The sequence below is a fragment of the Orcinus orca genome, chromosome 6 (genome assembly GCF_937001465.1).
Source record: "Orcinus orca chromosome 6, mOrcOrc1.1, whole genome shotgun sequence".
NCBI classification, from domain to species: domain Eukaryota; kingdom Metazoa; phylum Chordata; class Mammalia; order Artiodactyla; family Delphinidae; genus Orcinus; species Orcinus orca.
Window position 1 is genome coordinate 15,177,664 of NC_064564.1, and position 17,565 is coordinate 15,195,228.

General features: G+C 47.2%; 2 protein-coding genes across 9 annotated transcripts in view; both read left to right on the top strand.

Annotated features, from left to right (window-relative positions):
• FBXO16 (F-box protein 16) overlaps nucleotides 1–17,565 on the top strand; it is a 169,399-nt gene that overhangs the window by 102,692 nt on the left and 49,142 nt on the right. The window lies entirely within an intron of this gene.
• ZNF395 (zinc finger protein 395) overlaps nucleotides 1–17,565 on the top strand; it is a 37,878-nt gene that overhangs the window by 12,492 nt on the left and 7,821 nt on the right. For 5 of the 8 annotated variants that reach the window (XM_004270704.3, XM_049710715.1, XM_049710716.1 and 2 more), the window contains 3 exons: nucleotides 11,249–11,495; nucleotides 12,863–13,095; nucleotides 15,489–15,598. In XM_004270704.3, the coding sequence (XP_004270752.1) occupies nucleotides 11,249–11,495; nucleotides 12,863–13,095; nucleotides 15,489–15,598 (590 nt within the window). Of the gene's footprint in view, nucleotides 1–3,564; nucleotides 3,584–9,667; nucleotides 10,630–10,684; nucleotides 11,496–12,862; nucleotides 13,096–15,488; nucleotides 15,599–17,565 lie in introns of those variants that run through there. The other 3 variants (XM_049710714.1, XM_049710713.1, XM_033429828.2) reach the window with 3 other exon arrangements.

Sequence of the window (17,565 nt, forward strand, 5' to 3'; positions counted from 1 at the left end):
GTTGATTTAGCCTAATTGATGGCCATTTAAGTTATTTCCAAATCCCCTGCTGTTACAAACGCTGTTACAATAAACATGGCCGTACATGCCTCTTTGCCACACACGTCAGTGTTTCTCTAGGGGAGATCCTGAGAAAGGGGACTTGCTAGGGAACAGGGTACATTAATTTTAAATCTTAATGAAGACCCATTACAAGGTCAGTTCCAAGCTTAGATTTAACGCAGGCCGAGCATACATGAGGTGGGCTCAGACACGAGGCAATTGTTTTCTAAGAATGGGGCAGGCTTTAGGGTGTGCGAGTGTGTGGCCCCATGCTTCAACACGGTTTGGCTGGAAGGGTGGGTGTTGGGAAGGGCTCCGCTTAGCCCCACAGTCAATTCTGTCTGGCCCCCTGAGGACTTTGGCCTGTGTGTTGGAGAAGAATCCCTGGATGAATGAGCAGCGGTGGTGGACTCTGGATGGTAAATTCTAAACCCAGTTCGTTCCCTAACTGGAGATCTCCAGCGCATCTGTGATTCTTCTCCGTCCGTCCTTAGAATACAAAGTGTGGCCTCACACTAATTATACAGCACAGATCTATGAATGTCACTCTGGAGCGTATTAAGTGCCTTAATAAACAAGTGCTGGGTGTTTGATGCAGGAGAAGCTCAGCGAGGCCTAAAGTTCTCTAAAGTCAGGGTCTGAAGCTGAGGCTACGTCATTCTTCTGTTCAGTTCATCGGCAAGAGCCTGCACGTGTGTCGAGGACCGGCAGATTATTTAGAACGCTGGTGTTTCGGTTCTGCGGCTCCCCTTGCCCTGGGTTTCTGGTGAGTCGGCGCTGCCCTGTGTGCTGTGTAGGTCTGCACGGGTGCATGTGGATCCAGATCTGGGACAGCTGGAACCCGGGACTGAGCGTCAGATTTGGGGAGCTCTCGCAGAGGATGGTCACGCTCCGCCTCGGGGAGGCCTGCCAGTGGGCCTTGAGCCACCCTGGGCAGGGTACCAAGATGGAGATTTCAGCTGGAAGAGGAGGGCAGGGTTGGGACCTGGGTGCTGAGAGCAAGGTGAGGGGCCGGGTCACGTGGGCTCTGCTTTGGGCCACAGGGCAGAGCCGGCCGGCTGGGTGTTGAGCTCTCGAAGCAGGGAGCCCTGCGGTTGGTTCACTGTGGCCAGCTGGCCTCTGAATGGAATATGCTGGATTTCTCGGTTCCCCTGTCTTGCCGAAGTCAGTTCTGTTGAGATTTCAGTTCATCAGCGGCTCACCCGTGGTCAACTTCTTGATTCCCTTTAGAGTCAGTTGTGTTACTGGTTCGGGTGGAATATCCTTTTGCAACCTCAGTTTCCAGATGCCAGCGGGACAGTGGCTCCTAAGCTCTCCGAGTGGCCCACCGTGTCATTTACCTGTCTAGTGCTGGTCTGAAATCGGGGAACAGGGGAGGCAACACATCTGCTGAGATCCTTTCCCATGCTGGGCACTGTTCTCATTTTTCACGGCAAGGCAGGAAACTGAGGCTCCGAGGTGGTGGCTTGTTGCCGAAAGTCACACAGGTCCAGGTGATGGGCTGCCACGAGCCCTTTTCCTGGAGAGGTGTCCTCGGCAGTGTGCCCGGGGTTAGCTTCTCTTGCACATTCTGTTTCCATTTTGAGGAGCCAGTTTTAGTTGCTCAGGTGTATCCAGACTTTTTTTTTTTTCCCCTCAACCACAGCATTCCTGGGGGATGGGAAGCATTCCCGCTGGTGCTGGGGGAGATGCTGCAATCCCAGGAGATCAGAGCAGTCTCCCGGGAGAAGGTGATAGAGTGACAGCCTGAGGAGCCACTGCCATCCTGAAACAGAAAGCCTGTACAGTCAGCCGGGAAGTCAGAAGGGAGGGAGAAGTTGGATTAAAAGTTGATCTGTGGAAGCCTGTTACCGCCCTTCTGGCTAGACACGTCTCTTCCCTTGGCTGGTCAGCCATCCTGGTCTTGGAACGAATTCTGGCACCCAGCTCTTATTTCAGGTTTTTAAATGTTATCAGCCACTAGAACGTTCTGTCATCCCAACAGCACGTGTTTCTTATCTTGTGACTTATAACTGCCAAGATTACACTTTGATTTCCCACTGGCTGGTTTGGCACCGGTGGCTCCCAGATGAGACTTGGATTCTGGAGGGGTATTTTGGGCACCTTGATCCCTTCCCACACCTGTTTCTCTCTTCTGGTTTGGTGTCTCTAGTTGGCCCATCCTGTCTGCATGTGCATGGTTTCTCATCTATAATTTTGCATCTCCCACTCCTGGCCCGGCCCCCGGACCAGGTGGTTCCTTTCTTGGGCACCTGCAGCCCTGTGTGCTCTGATTATCTACCCCTGTAGAGGGCTGCTGCCTTTTTATTACCTATTGATTCCAGCCGGGAAAGTCACCAGGTGGCTCTCACCTTCCCTACGACTGCCGCCCCCCCACCGTCTGTTTATTTAGCATAGTCGGGGAATGTGATCATTCATTCAAATGACTGTTGAGTTCTGTATAGTTTTTCTGCTTTAACCACTTCAGTGAAAAAATAGAGCGCGCCTGCATTTCTCTGCCTTCAAAGTGGGGAGAACATAAGGGGCCCTTTTCTTGTATCTCGGGGTTGGCACCTCAGGCATCATGATCACAGAACTTTTCTGGCGTGTCCACCACTCAGGGCCTTACACTAATGGGTCCTGGACTGTTAGGCGTTTTAAATTCTCCCCTCTGTGTTTTATATTTTGGGGGGTGGTTCTTTTATTGCCAGCTTTCTCTTTTCATTATTGTAAGTGCCTCTAATAGATCCCTTCTTCCCAATGAAACTCACGCTGTCTTCCTCACAGCGTTCGTTGTGAGGATCAGACAAGGCCGTGTGAAGGCACTGGGGCTGGGAACTCTGGAGCCCTTCCAGCCCGAGCCCCTGTCCTGCTGCTGGGTCTCCCCTTGAGGGGAAGAGAGAACGAGTCCAGGGAGGGGCCGGGAAAGCTGCAGACACCCCAGCTGGCTAGCTCGGGCAAATCAGTGGCCTTCTGGAGGACCCTCAGTTTTCTGAGCTGTAAAATTGGGATTAAATTGTCCCTCCCTGTTTCCTTGAGTTGCCAGGAGGTCAGAAAAAAAAAAGGAAGCCTCGAATGTATGTATCAAAGTGACTGTAAACCCAAATGCCATTCAGGCATTCGTTGGCGGTTAACGTTCAGGTTGGAAGCTTACCCTGCAAACTGCTGCAGGGAACTGTCAGTTCTCGGAGGCTTGTTCTTGCGGAGATACTCAGCTCCTGGCTGGCTCCCTCCTTCCTGCTGGCTCTGGGTAAGATGCTTAGTCAGCAGTCATGCATCTCCGTGCCTCCTGCGTCTCACATAGTTTTGGTACAGCCAAATCAGGTTTAACCACAGTGCAGGCACCCACATGTATACACATGCGTGCGTGCCCCGTGCACGTACGAAAACAGTGCTGGATCATCTCTCCCTCTCACATGGCACGTTCGTAGGCATGCTTTTACTTATCCCTGCTTCCTTATAAAGCATTCTCTACCTGTTTTCAAGAAAACACTGCTATCTTAGAACCGAGTCTGAAACACTGAAGCGCTACTAAGACGCTATGACTGTTCTTCATTTTTAGGCGAGCAGCAGGTCTTATTTCTTACAACACATTATTTTTTAAATGTGGGGCTCTCCTCACCTATGGGAATAGCATCTCTTCAAAATCATAAATTTGATGGGATAAGCAAGGGCTTGCCGTCTAAGGGAGATGCAGTGCGTCGGAACTGATAGAAGTAGTTACAGATCACTGAGCCCTGTGTGCCCAGTACTGTGCTAAGAATTGTCTTGTTTCGTACGGAGTAGTGTATGCACAGCAGAGCAATGAATAAAGGGCACGGGTGGTTTTGAAAGCAAATGGGGAGCTAGGTGTGAAGGAAGGGGAAGTGTAGTTCTGGGCTGAACTGTGAAAATGCTTTCCTTCCCTGCCGGCAGTGCAAACAGAATGGTCTCTTTTACTTGATTGAATGGCTGTTGTGCAGTCAGACCGACAAAAGTATTTGTTGATCAGGGTCATTTGTTATTTGCTGGAGAAAATTCAGTGTAACCAGATCAGGTGACCTATTTCTGTGGCCCATCTGCTGGGATATGAAAATAGCACGGCTATTTGGGGCCCTTATTTTCTCCTTCCATTTTTCTGTTACATCTATTACTCAGATGATGGTAGTCTAAACTATTATACATCGAGGCAGTGTAATCCAGTTTTTGTGGGTTTTTTTTGCGGTACGCGGGCCTCTCACTGTTGTGGCCTCTCCCGTTGTGGACCACAGGCTCCGGACGCGCAGGCTCAGCGGCCATGGCTCACGGGCCCAGCCGCTCCGCGGCATGTGGGATCCTCCCGGACCGGGGCACGAACCCGTGTCCCCTGCATTGGCAGGCGGACTCTCAACCACTGCGCCACCAGGGAAGCCCTGTAATCCAGTTTTTAAAAACCTTCAGACGTTCCACAACTAAAGATCCTGCACGTGGCAACGAAGATCCTGCATGTTGCAACTAAGACCCGGCACAGCCAAATAAATAAATAAGTAAATAAATATTAAAAAAAAAAAACAACTTCAGAAGAAGACAACAATTAGAATGACCTGAGAATCCAAATGGTCGTTCTCTGAACAGCTGATTTAGAAATCTTGGTATTGAATCAATTACTAATATGCTCAGTGCTGTGATCTTAAGCTCATATCATGAAAACCTAAAATGCATACCACACATTTAAAAAATGGCGTAACAGGACCTGATGTATAACTTGAGAGACCTAGATGTTTTAGTGCAGGCCCTTGGCTACCCTTGGAGGTTTTTCTGTCCAAAGCCAGGCTGGGAAGAAAATCCTCTGGGAAGAAATGGTCAATATATGCTCAGTGAAGTGAATTTTTTTTTTTTTACTTTTTCTGGAGAAGACACCCCAGAAGAAAATAAGGCTTAAGAAACTACCAGGCAGCATTTGGGTGGTGATGGTGGAGTATGACAGCTTACCTCTTTCTGCCAAGGTTCAGATAGCAAGGACCACAGACGCATTTGCATATAGTCATCAATATGCTGTGGACAGACATGGCATCTCTCAACAGAGATCGTCCCTGGCCAAGAATTGCTAAAAAAGAATTGTTTTGGACAAATGAATTGTCCTATTCTCCACTGAGTTCTGTTATAAAATAAAAGATGTGGTGTGCTGTAACATTTTGACCTTTGCATGAGCTTAGAATGTCACATTGAAAAAGAAATGAAGTTAAAACTTTACAGATTTAAAAGAAAATATTAGGGACTTCCCTGGTAGCGCAGTGGTTAAGAATCCGCCTGCCAGTGCAGGGGACACGGATTCGAGCCCTGGTCAGGGAAGATCCCACATGCCGCGGAACCACTAAGCCTGTGCGCCACAACTGCTGAAGCCTGTGTGCCTAGAGCCCGTGCTCCGCAACAAGAGAAGCCACTGCAATGAGAAGTCCACATGCCGCAACTAGAGGAAACCCGCACACAGCAACGAAGACCCAACGCAGACATAAATAAATTAATTAATTAATTAAATTAAAAAGAAAACATTAGCAACTTTCTGATAAAAGATTAAGAATGATATGCAAAATATTAGCCAAAGAACCCAAAACTCAAATCGATGTTCTGTGCGGTGGTTACCAGGGGAGATCATAGAGTAGAAAGCTTAAGGTTAGTGGAGAACCTGAAACTCTTGGAAGAGGAATAATGCCCGGCACCTTGGTCCCTAAATTGTTCATTAGAGAGGCAGCAAAGCACCCATGCTTCGGCAAAGGGGAGTCTTACCCCAAACTTCACCCACCACCAAAACCCCCATTAGTTGTGTAATGAATCAGTTTGAGTTTATGACCTGTGTCCTGGAAGTGCTACTCGGTGACGTCATGGCCTGTTGCCATGGGAGGTAGGAGAGAGCACCCGTTGAGCGTGAGCGCGTGCGCGCGCGCACACACACATGGATGTGCTGAGACCTGGGATTCTCCGGCAACAGTGACACATCAAATGGCAATTTGCAACTTAGAACCACAGAGAGGGTTTGTTTTCCTATTCTGTCGGTCCCAGTTATTTAACTGATGGCAGATGTCCTCATTAAGGGCTATTAGCGCATCAGAAGATGTTTGCTGAGCCTGGAGAAGGTCTAACCTCTTTTACATGGACCAAAATACATCTTCTCGGGTAGCCAACCCCTCCCTGTGGGTGACAGTGGTGCGGTGAGAAGCAAAGAGGACTCGGGATATCTTAAAACTACATCAGCCAGGAAGTCTTTTTTAGCATGAGTTTATGTTTCGGTCAAGGACTTCGTAAGTCGAGAATGTAACATTGTAAAGCTGGATTTGACTATGTGTTGAAACACTGTTATTGTTACCCTGAAAAAGATGTTTCTTGATTTCTCTTTGCCGAACCTGAACCATATGGCAAGTTCGGGGCTGGCTGGTTATTATCGACCATCAATAGCTCCCAAGAAAGAAACCAATAGGGGGGTGAGTTCAAAGTAAAGATCAGGGAAGAAAGATTTGAAGGAAGCGGTGGTTACATTGGTAGAAACATGCTGGGAGGGGGTTGGGACCCTCAAGCTAAGGTATAAAGTAAAGGCCGTCCTGGAAAGTCCCTCTAGAGTCTACATAAACCTGGATCCTCTTCCTGCCTGCATGGCAGACCTCTGTAGGTGCTTGAATTCACTTCCGAATCCCCGAAGGACTTGAGGGATGGTGTTATCTGTTGAGCCATGTTCCTAATATAATGCTGATCAATACACCTGGCCATCCTGCCCAGCCTACATTTAATCTAGATTCATGTTTTTTCACTCCCATGCTATCAATCCTCAGTGTAAATTTGGCTAAGATTTCCCTTAACTTTTGGGATTGATTACATTATCTCTCTGCACCCTCTCAGAGGGCAATATTGTGTATAAAGGTCTTCCCAAACTGCTAAATGATTAACAGTGACCTGGACTGTTGAACAAGGTTGGAGGAAAGCATTGGCCTTTATTTTGTAGGTGGGAGGCTAAGATGCAAGTGGAGAATGGGTTTTCAAGGAAAGAAAAAGCACACAAGGAGACTTGCAGGATTGGGAGCTGTTTTTTTGTTTGTTTGTTTTGCTTTTGCTTCTTTTTTTTTGTTTCCTGTAGAGGTTCACCGACATAGGGGGAAAAAAATACCATGTAGGTGAAAAGCAAGCTTGAGTGTTTTATTTTGAGAGATCTCACACCTATTGGAATAATGGTAGGATCAGGCCCTTTGACACCAGATAGACATGAGTTCAGTCCCTAGTGGCTGCCTTTCCTGGTTGTGTAGCCTTGGCAACCTAACCTCTCAGTGGCTCAGTTTCCTCATCAGACATAAAAGACCATATGTTTATCTTAAGTCGCTCTGAGGATTAAATTAGATACAATTTGCGAAAGCTGGTGCTATTAGGCATTTAATAAAGGCAGTTTCCCTTCCTTCTTTCTCTTCTGCTTTTAAAAATTAAGATTTGGGCGCACTATAAATAAAACAAATAATAAAAGGTATTTCAGGGTGGAATTCAGGCCAGTTAAAGGTGAAAGGCCAGAGAATGCATGTGGGAAGAAGCCGGAAGTGGGCAGGTTCACCAACTGTGCAAATCCAGCAGGCTTTGGAAGGTGCAGCTTCACAAAGCAAATAAAAAGCGTTCTTTACATTAAAAAAAAAAACAGACTTAACAAAAACATCGTCAGAGTCTGTTAGCCAAATATTTCAGGCTCCGTCTGGAAGCCCAGGAATTTTGGAAATACTACCCTTTCTTCATTTCAGTGGTAGAAACCTCAAACTTCCTGCTGTGGAAAGTGGGGGTGGCAACTGTGTTTTTTTCTTTCTTTTTGTTTTTTTTTTTTGGGTCAAGAGCAGGATTGTTTCTTTCTCTGGATGGATGCTGCCATCTGATGTCTCTAAGTGGCACTGTGGCTTCACTTCTAGCTCAGCGACGTTAAACTGAGGGTTTGAGATTCTTTTTTCTGGCTTGAGGCTTCGAGGACGGTGGTAGGTGACTGAGTTTTAACCAAATTAGCACCAAATCAGCTTGGACATTTTTTTTGGTAGTGGTAAAGAATTTACTCCTTAAGTTTTTATTCCTTTTGATGACATACATAGTAAGGCTTTCCAGTAGAGTGTTACTAAGTATAAAGTCACCAGACACCTAGAGAGGAACTCTGTAGGATGCTGCGATTTTGACCTTTTTCTTATCTCTTTGCTTTCTAGGGAATTCATGGTGGAGATACCATACTCTGATTCTAGCCCTTGAAGCTCTGAGTAAAACACTGATAAAAATGTGCCAAACCCTTTTCCTCTGTATTTGCGACTTTATTCTTAACTTTTAAACTTATTTTTACCCTTCACGTTTTGTTACTGTGGAGATGTTTGCTGAGCATACTTTGCTGGGATGGTTGGGAAGGAGGCCAGGACTCGGGAGACGAGAAGATGGCATGGGACCCAAACGAAGCCCCGAGGTACTTGTGGACAAGGGTGAAAAGTAAAGAAGGTTTATGGAACTATTCAAAGAAAGTTTGAACCCATAGCTATGGTGCAGTTTTCTCCTGGCGTGGGTGCGGCCAGGGGCAGAGGGGTGGGAGGGAGGAGAAAGGCCGCTGGAACAGTCTCTGGAAATGCCAAGCTTAATAGACAGGGGTGGAGTTAGCCTGATGGGAATTCCAGGTAGGGGAACAGTGTTGGTACTGAGTCTATGAAAATCCTAGTATTTTACACCTGCCACAGCACCGGGGCTATGCTCTGTACAGATCAGTTCCTCGACTAAATACTGAGAAGTGAGTTAACGAGGGAACAGGGCACCTGGGGCAGCAGAGATTCGGAGTGTGCTACGGTACCCAGAGGGAATGAGCCACAGGGTGGCTGAGGAGCTCTGAGCGCTCTGGAGAAGGGGCAGCGTGAGTTCGCAGGGTGCCAGGTCTGATTCTTCCCCTTCCGCCAGCGGACCCAGCAGGCCTGGGAGCAGCTGTGGCCCCTGGTAGCGATCCACCCCTCGAGCCCTGTGCGGATGCGAGGCATTCTGGTTTCTGGGGGTGAAGGGACTGCAGAGTTCTGACCTGTTGTTGGGTGACCAGTGGAAGTCAGTTCTTGGAGAGGAGTTGGTGGGAATGAAGCTGCTGACAAGGGCAACCAGTAGCCTGAGGACCGGGGGAGGGAACCAGGGAGGAGGGTATGCCTGGGGTTGTGAGCACAGAGATTGACCCTCTGGTGCTGGGCAGTACCTTGTGACCCAGGTCATGACATGGACAGCAGAGATGGAAGTCAGTGGAGTCCAAGGAGGTGAGAATAGGGAAGTAGAGGCCATAGGTCATGGGCCCCAGGCAGAGGGTATTTGGAAAGAGGAGGGAGAGCATGGTGTCGTCCTAAAAAGACACAGACTTTGAAGTCAGTAGGTCCTGAGGGGCCCTGATTTGGCCTTTTACCCTGACCTTGGTCAAGTCTTTTAATCTCTCTGGGTCTTTGTTTTTTTGAGAACAGAATAAGGATGGACACTAATGGTACCTGTGGAATGAGAGAATGCCAGTACCGCACTTAGCGTCTAGCACGTAGGAAATGCTCTTCAGTGTTAGGTGTGAATACAATGTCTACACATAAATGAGGTGTTAAGAGGTGAGCTGTCCAAATAACCTGGGGGTTATATCTTATTACCTAACGGGGGAGGGGGGAAGGGATTATTCATCATCTTTTTAAGAACATGAAAGGTTAGTCTAATACAGAATTATTTAGAAGCCTGTGTCCAGAGGGCTTCTACTGGAACGTTCTCATTGCTCCTTGAAGGTTGATAAGGGGAGTATTAGCATTGTGACTTACAGATGAGGAAACAGGCTCTGAGTGGGGTCCACAGTGCAGCCTGAGGCACATCTACTGTGCTTTCCCTGCATCCTGCTTAGCAGGGAGGCTGTGGATCAGGGGTGGGATTTCCCAAGAGCAAGCTCGTTGACTGTTTTGAATCTCTGAGGTCCCATAAGATTGACTTCCTCTTTTCTGTAATGGTGTAGGCACATGAAGGTCAAGGGGTGTCCGCCCCCCAACCCCTGCCCTGGGGCTTAGAGAGTGCTGGCTGGTTAGAACCCCGCCTCTCAGGCAGGAGGATTTTGACTAAAGGAGCATCACACCAAGCTTTCTGGTGTTGTCTCCTTCTTAGCTCTTCTTGCCTATAAAATGCAGAGGACAGCGCTCCCCAGTGCCCTGCTTTCTGGAGTATTATGCGTGGGGGTGAGCGGATGCCTCTGAGCACGCAGAAATGATGTGTGCCGTTTCCAGAGCAGCTCCTGTCCATCGTGGGGTGACCGTGCAGAGGCCTGGAATGGTTCTCCTTGGTCCGTGTCAGGGCTGTGGCCCTGCGTTTCCATCAGCCCTGAATGCTCGAGTGGCCTGAGCCCGGAGCCTGTCGGGGGCAGGGTGCAGGCAGTTGGGAGGCGCTGAGAAGACCTGGGTTTGGAGTCAGGAGACCAGATCTCGTTCAGGCTCTGACACCAACTACCTGTACCGCCAGGAATAAGTCGCTTAAGCTCCCCCACTTTAGTTCCCTCAAGTGGAAAACAAGGAATAGTTAGCACGGCTCACTTCTGTGGCTGTTGGCAACTCCGAAGCCAGCTGAGCTTGAGAATCTGAGTGTCTGACAGACCCCCTCCCGCTCTGACTTAGTGCTGTTGTAATAGCATCCTGACCCGGGAAGCGGATGTTGGTGTGGGAGCATCTCTTAGTGCTGTTGTAATAGCATCCTGACCTGGGAAGCGGACGTTGGTGTGTGTGCTGAGATGCTCCCTGCGGGCAGAGCAGTTTCAGCAACACAACCCTGGGTACAGCCCTCAGGAAGAAGAATAAGGAATTTGTTAAATTTGCAGTGATGCATCCGCCTAAGAAAACACTGTGTGACTTATAAAAGTATGATTGTAGAATAACATGTAGTGATACAGTATAACCCACACAGGATAAGTGTAAATTCAGTTTACCAAACCATGATCCCATTTTTGTAGAAATAGAAATATATAAATCTGTGTGTAGAAGAAAGCTTGGAATGCTTTAGGAAACATGGGTATCTGTGGGAGGCGGCTTCTTGAGGGATTTGTTTTTCTTTGTGCTTATCAGTACATTCTAAATGTCCTACTAGTAACAGGTGTTACTTTTGTAAAAAGAAAAAAGTTGTAAAAGTTACTTTAAAATGTTTCATCCTTTTTAACGGACACTCACGGCTTCCGGCTGCGTGTAGGGCCTCCTGATGCCTCCAGATACGGGATAAAGGACTCTGTGTCCCCTTTGCCTCCCAGGAAAGGCAGCAGCATGGCCAGCGTTCTGTCCCGGCGCCTTGGCAAGAGGTCCCTCCTGGGCGCCCGGGTGTTGGGGCCACCCGGGGCTGCCCCACCCTTGGAGCCTCAGGCAGAGCTGCTTGAGGGGGCGGCGCCCCAGCCCTTCCTTGCCTCTAAGGACACGTCCTGCCAGGAGCAGCCCAAGGAACTCCTCAAGGCTCCAGGCACCTCAGGCCTCCAGCAGGTGGCCTTTCAGCCCGGGCAGAAGGTAGGTTGATCCCTGAGTGGACAAATGTCTGATCTCTCCAGGCTTGCGTCTGGCAGCCCAGTGGTGCCCTGAGTGAAACTCTCTGGGCACGGGCTTTAGCACAGACCTTTTCGCTGCAGCCATATGAGCCCTTGGGCAGCAGGCTTCCCCAGGGAATGAGCAGACCCAGGGCTCCCCCACAACAGTTCTGGGCTCAGGCCGGTTCAGAACCTCAGTTCAAAGCATGGCCAGAGCTGTTTCTCTTAATCTGTCTCAGTTTGCAACTTTATAAAAACAAGGGAAAGAATCTCAGACTTACAGATAAGAGACAGATAAGATTGCATCTTTGAATTACCTTTAGATGTTTGCAAGAGATGAAGATGTTTGTTTAGTTGGAATGCCATTTGGAGTCCCTTTTCCAGTGTTTCCTCCCCTGTGGCAGGGCTCAGGCATCACCCGTGCCTGATGTTGGCACTAGATCCAGATGCATGGGCTTCTCCTTCATTGCCTTCTCAAGAGCTGATAATAGAGGCTCTGCTTTCTGCCTCTGTTTCAAGGCTTGTGTCGTCCAGACATCTCTTCCCATGAGGTGAGGCCACCTGGCAACTGCTAGGCACCCTTGAAAGTAGTCAGCCTACTTCTTCACCACTACCATCGTGCTCCCAGGTAGACTCAGGATTCTCTGAAGGGAAAAATGCAGGGTGTGAGCAATTCAAGGAGATAGTTGGGGACCAGCAGATATATAGGACTTCAGAGGCTAGTCAGGGCAAGAAATCAGGAGGGAGGGACACAGATTCCAAATTCGTTTGATTTGAGAATTTAATCCGTTTACATTTAAAGTAATTAGTGATAGGTAAGGACTTGGTATTGCTATCTTGTTAACTGTTTTCTGACTGGTTTGTAATTCCTTTGTTTCTTTCTTCTTCTCTTGCTGTCTTTTTTTGTGTGTGATTTGTTGATTTTTTTTTTTTTTTTTGGAGTCCTGTGCGTTGATTTCTTTATCTTTTGTGTATCTCCTAGAGGTTTTTTCTTTGTGGTTACCATGAGGCTCACAGAAAACATCCTATAGTTATAACAGTCTATTTTAAGATGATAACAACTTAACTTTAATTGCGTATAGACTCCAAGTTAAAAAAAAAATCCCAGAAACTGACACCTTTGCTCTCTCCATCTAGAAAATTTGTAAGGATTTGTTTTGGGAAGAACCAATCCACTGTGGCTAGTCTGGGTGTTCAGGTGGGAAGCAGGTACCTGGGAGCATCTGCTTGAATTAAAGATGAGTCGGAGAATGCAGTTTGTGGCATATGGCTCCTGGCTCCCAGAACTGGGGACATATGGAGTGAGAACTCCCAAGTGCTGACCACTGGCTGCTGTTCTTCTCTCCCCAGGTTTGTGTGTGGTATGGAGGTCAAGAGTGTACAGGACTGGTGGAGCGGCATAGCTGGGCAGAGGATAAGGTGACTGTCTGGCTGTTGGACCAGAAGTTACAAATCTGCTGCAAAGTGGAGGAGGTGTGGCCGGCCGAGCTGCAGAGCCCCATCCCCCAGGCGCCACCTCCCGAGCAGGGAACCCAGGCACCAGCCTACAGGCCTGTCTCCAGGAACATTGATGTCCCAAAGAGGTTTGTGTGACAGAACCTGGGCTCTGAAAGACACATGGGTGGTGAGGTATGGGGTTTTGGGATGTCTTGTGTTGGGGAAGGAATGTGGAACAACCAGGTGTCTAGTAGTCAAGATATCGGACAAATGGGATACAGTGAGAGGGCATCCTTTTCAAAAGACCCAGAAGGGCGTCTTTTCTTCCCCGTAACTCTATTATGGGTGATATAGCTTTGTCTGGCTAAGGGCTATTTTTTTCCCCTTTCATGCTCAAACTAAAATTAGGTCTTAGTTTTTCATGATGAGAGAGAAAAAAATGGCTTAGATCAGGAGTCAGCAAACGTGTTCAGAATGGGCCAGAGTAAATAACGTAGGTTTTGTGGGCCAAACGGTCTCTGTCACAGCTGCTCTGCTTGGCTGTGGTCACGTGAAATCAGCCACAGATAGTATGTAAACAGGCGGGCGTGTTGTGCCCCAATAAAACCTTACTTACGGACACTCAGATTTCAATTTCATGTCATTTCCATGTGTCATGTCAAGAAGGAATATTCTTCTTCTGATTTTTAAAACCATTTAAAAATTGTTAAGCCACTCTTAGCTTGTGAGCCAGGCTAAAATAGGCGGAAGCCTCAGTCTAGAGATTGCAGAGCCCTGGCTAGATATTTAAAACTATCGATGCTGAATGAAGTATGCTTACTTTGCTTTAGAATTTTTTTTTTTAATTATTTTTACTTTTCTGGCCACACCGCACAGTATGCAGGATCTTAGCTCCCGACCAGGGATTGAACCCGCGCCCCCTGCAGTGGAAGCACGGTCTTAACCACTGGACCCGCCAGGGAAGTCCCAGCTTTAGAATTTTATGACATGATTTTTTTCCCTGAGAATATGTATATTCTAATTTCTATGTTATATACTTTATGCACATTGATATTTTAAGATTAAAAAAGAAAATCTGCCAATGAGATTCTTTTCTTTTTTAAAAAAATAAATTTATTTATTTTTATTTGTTATTGATCACTGTGTCGGGTCTTCGTTGCTGCATGCGGGCTTTCTCTAGTTGCAGCGAGCAGGCTCTACCCTGTTGTGGTGCGCGGGCTTCTTATTGCGGTGGCTTCTCTTGTTGCGGAGCACAGGCTCTAGGCATGTGGGCTTTAGTAGTTGTGGCACTCGGGCTCAGTAGCTGTGGCTCGCGGGCTCTAGAGCGCGGGCTCAGTAGTTGTGGCACATGGGCTTAGTTGCTCCACGACGTGTGGGATCTTCCTGGACCAGGGCTCAAACCAGTGTACCCTGCGTTGGCAGGTGGATTCTTAACGACTGCGCCACCAGGGAAGCCCCTGCCAATGAGATTCTTATATACAGGATGTGTAAGCAGTTGAGCCCTGCCCCCTGCCCCATCTGTGTTTGTCTGTGAGTATTATTGTTATTGACAGTACACCCCGTGTCTGGAGACCAGACCAGAGCAACAACATTTGTGATTGTCAATTCAATGGAATACTGGCAAAGAATTTGTCTTTCCATTCTGTGGAAATAAAAATACAAATAATCATATAAAAAGGGGGATGCTGACACATTTAATACATTACTAGCTTTCGTTTAGCTGCTTCAAGCCCAGTCGTATATTTTAGTGGATCTGAATTGTAAAGAATGAATTGTATAATACAGTCCTTTGAAATAGAGGAGCCACCTAGAAATTTATTTCAGATGGACTTTTCATACTTTAGCATTAACTTAGAAATAACTTTAATTTTATTTCCAAATAATGTAACTTTATATGGATTAAAAAAATTATGTGTAAAATTTTATAGAACTCTGCTGTATAAAGCATTGAGATTTTCACTGGAAGATTTATTTTAGTATTTCTGGGTGTTTTGCTCATTGGCTTATGTACCAGGTTCTGTTCACATTCAGAAGGTATCACAATACCTCATCATTAATCTTGGGGGGAGGGGAAGGAATTGGTTAGTGTAATTGTTCCCTCTTAAATTTAAATATAAAACGAGGAAAGGAAGGTAATTTTGGTGATTTTGAATTCTAGCTGGCCGTCTTTTATGCCCATGCTTTATTTCATTGCTTGGACTCATTTTCCTTTCCCCCAAATAAAATTCCTGATTTTAAGCTGCAGACTTAGACTTAGGAAGGGAATTCAAGGGAGAGTGGAACTGCCTCCGGGTGTCAGCAGTGGGATGGGGACCAGCCTGCTTCTGCGGGGGTTGACTGATATTATCAGTGTAGCTCAGAACTGAGTCTTTTTCATGAAGAATGAAGAGAGGTCTGCATGCTTTATTTAACAATATTACTTGAGCACACACTGACTGACTGGAGTCGAGGCGTGGAGGGGACAATCTAGGAATGTAAGATGCTCACATGACCAGCTGTGTCAGGAAGTAACCTTTGGCTCTCACCTGTCTGAATCCAGGAAGTCGGATGCAGTGGAGATGGATGAGATGATGGCAGCTATGGTGCTGACGTCCCTGTCCTGCAGCCCTGTGGTGCAGAGTCCTCCTGGGGTCGAGACCAACTTCTCTGGTGAGGAACGGGGTCCGGGTGGGTTCTGGGTGTGGCAGAGGCCCACGACCGACCTCTTCTGCTTTGGGCAGATAATTGCCTGAGTCGCTGGCCTGGCAGCAGGGTTTCTGGAGTCTCTTCTCCCTGGCATCCCAGAGTGGCTGAGTGACACAGAGTTAGCCGCTTCCATTCTTTTTCCTCAGTTTCCTCCTCTGGGGAGAAGCTTCCTGGTGCATTGTGAAGATGATTGAGCACGGGACTGAGCCACACTGGCCACTTGAGTAAGTTCTTCAATGGGAGTAAGCGAGCGAGGCACTTGTGGGGCTGAACATGGCCAGTGGAGGAACATTGAGTTCTAAAGGTAGAAACTGACCAAATGGTCCCCTAGTGGCCTCAGCCGATGCACTCCCCCGTTACAAGTGCCTGATTCAGCCTTGTAAATTCGTGTGGAACAAATGAGCTGAAGTCTAAAATAAATCTAATTGCGTAATACGAATCGATAGTAATTCACAGTAATCGCTAGTAATTCACTATCGATTCCTATCGATAGTAAATCGATAGACTTCACAGCAAATTTATAAATGAAAAGAAAATTCTAGCACAACCCCCAAAATACATCACGAGTAATATGGGAGGAAGGATATTAGTAGCTTGATAAGACTGGTATTGAACCTGAAGGGGTTTTGTTCTGAAACTTGGCATCAGGCTGGCCTAACTTACTCCCAGGGAATAACTTTTTCATTGGTGAGATAACTGAATTGCGAGCTTCTTAAAAGCTGATAGGAAAATACGGAGTCAGCTCTGAACACATACCAGGAGGAAAGTGGCCTTTATAAGCGTCCCTCATAAGTAATCTCGCTACATAGAAAATCAGTTTAAGGGGGTGATAAGGCAGACGTACTTGTTTCACCCAAGGCCTGTCGTCAATGGCTAGGCTGCTAGAGGAAGCTCTTGCAGTCTGACGGTACCAGTTGTGAGGCAGAGCATCACACACCTGCTCTGTGAGCACCTGGGGGCCACACAGGCAACGCAGGGAGGAAAGGAGTCAATCTTAAGTTCTTAGGAAACTCTACGAGTTTAGGAGATGCAGGAGGTTGGTCAACAGGAAGAAGATCCAGGAAAGTGTCATAAAGGGAAAGAAAATCGTTGACTGCAATTCCCATTAGGTTGCGTGTGTGTGTGTGTGTGTGTGTGTGTGTGTGTGTGTAATCCATCTACATATGTTCATACACACATCCCAACACCAGCATATACGTATCTTAACTGATAATATGCCATGATATCTTAAGTCCCCTTTGATAAACATTTTTCATTGTCCATTAAAGACTTTTTTCCCCATTATAATATCTTTAAAAAAAAAAAACATTGTGGATTGATGGATTGATTTGGCTGCCCCGGGTCTTAGCTGCCGCTCGCAGGATGTTTAGTTGTGGCATGTGGGATCTAGTTCCCTGACCAGGGATCGAACCCGGGCCCCCTGCATTGGGAGTGTGGAGTCTGAACCACTGGACCACCAGGGAAGTCCCAGTCTATTTCTGATCTGACGTTGATGTCAGTGGAGAAATAAGGCCCCCCTGGCAGCTAATCATGTTGACGTATTCTGCAAGGTGAGGTCTCTACAACAACCAGAACCTTGCTCTGATCGTGGATACTCTTTGTGCAGAATCCACCCATTCCCTCTGGTCTCTGTATTGTTAGGATGGCTCTGCATGGGCGTGTAGAGAGCAGAGGGGATTACAAGGATTTCTTAGAAGTCCACCATGCGTTTGCAGGGGAGCACTTTGCTTTCATGCTCTGTTGACCCTGCCTTAGAAAATCTTATGACCTAAGGTAGAGCAATTTATGTTCCTCTTACAAGGTATAGGTTAATTTATGAGATTCACTTTTTGCTTTGTTTTGTATTTGTCCTTGTGTGCCAATGTGCCAGTGTCACTGTTGAGCCATTTGAATGGTTCCTCGGTGGAAGGCTGCTGTACTGTAGGGCGGGC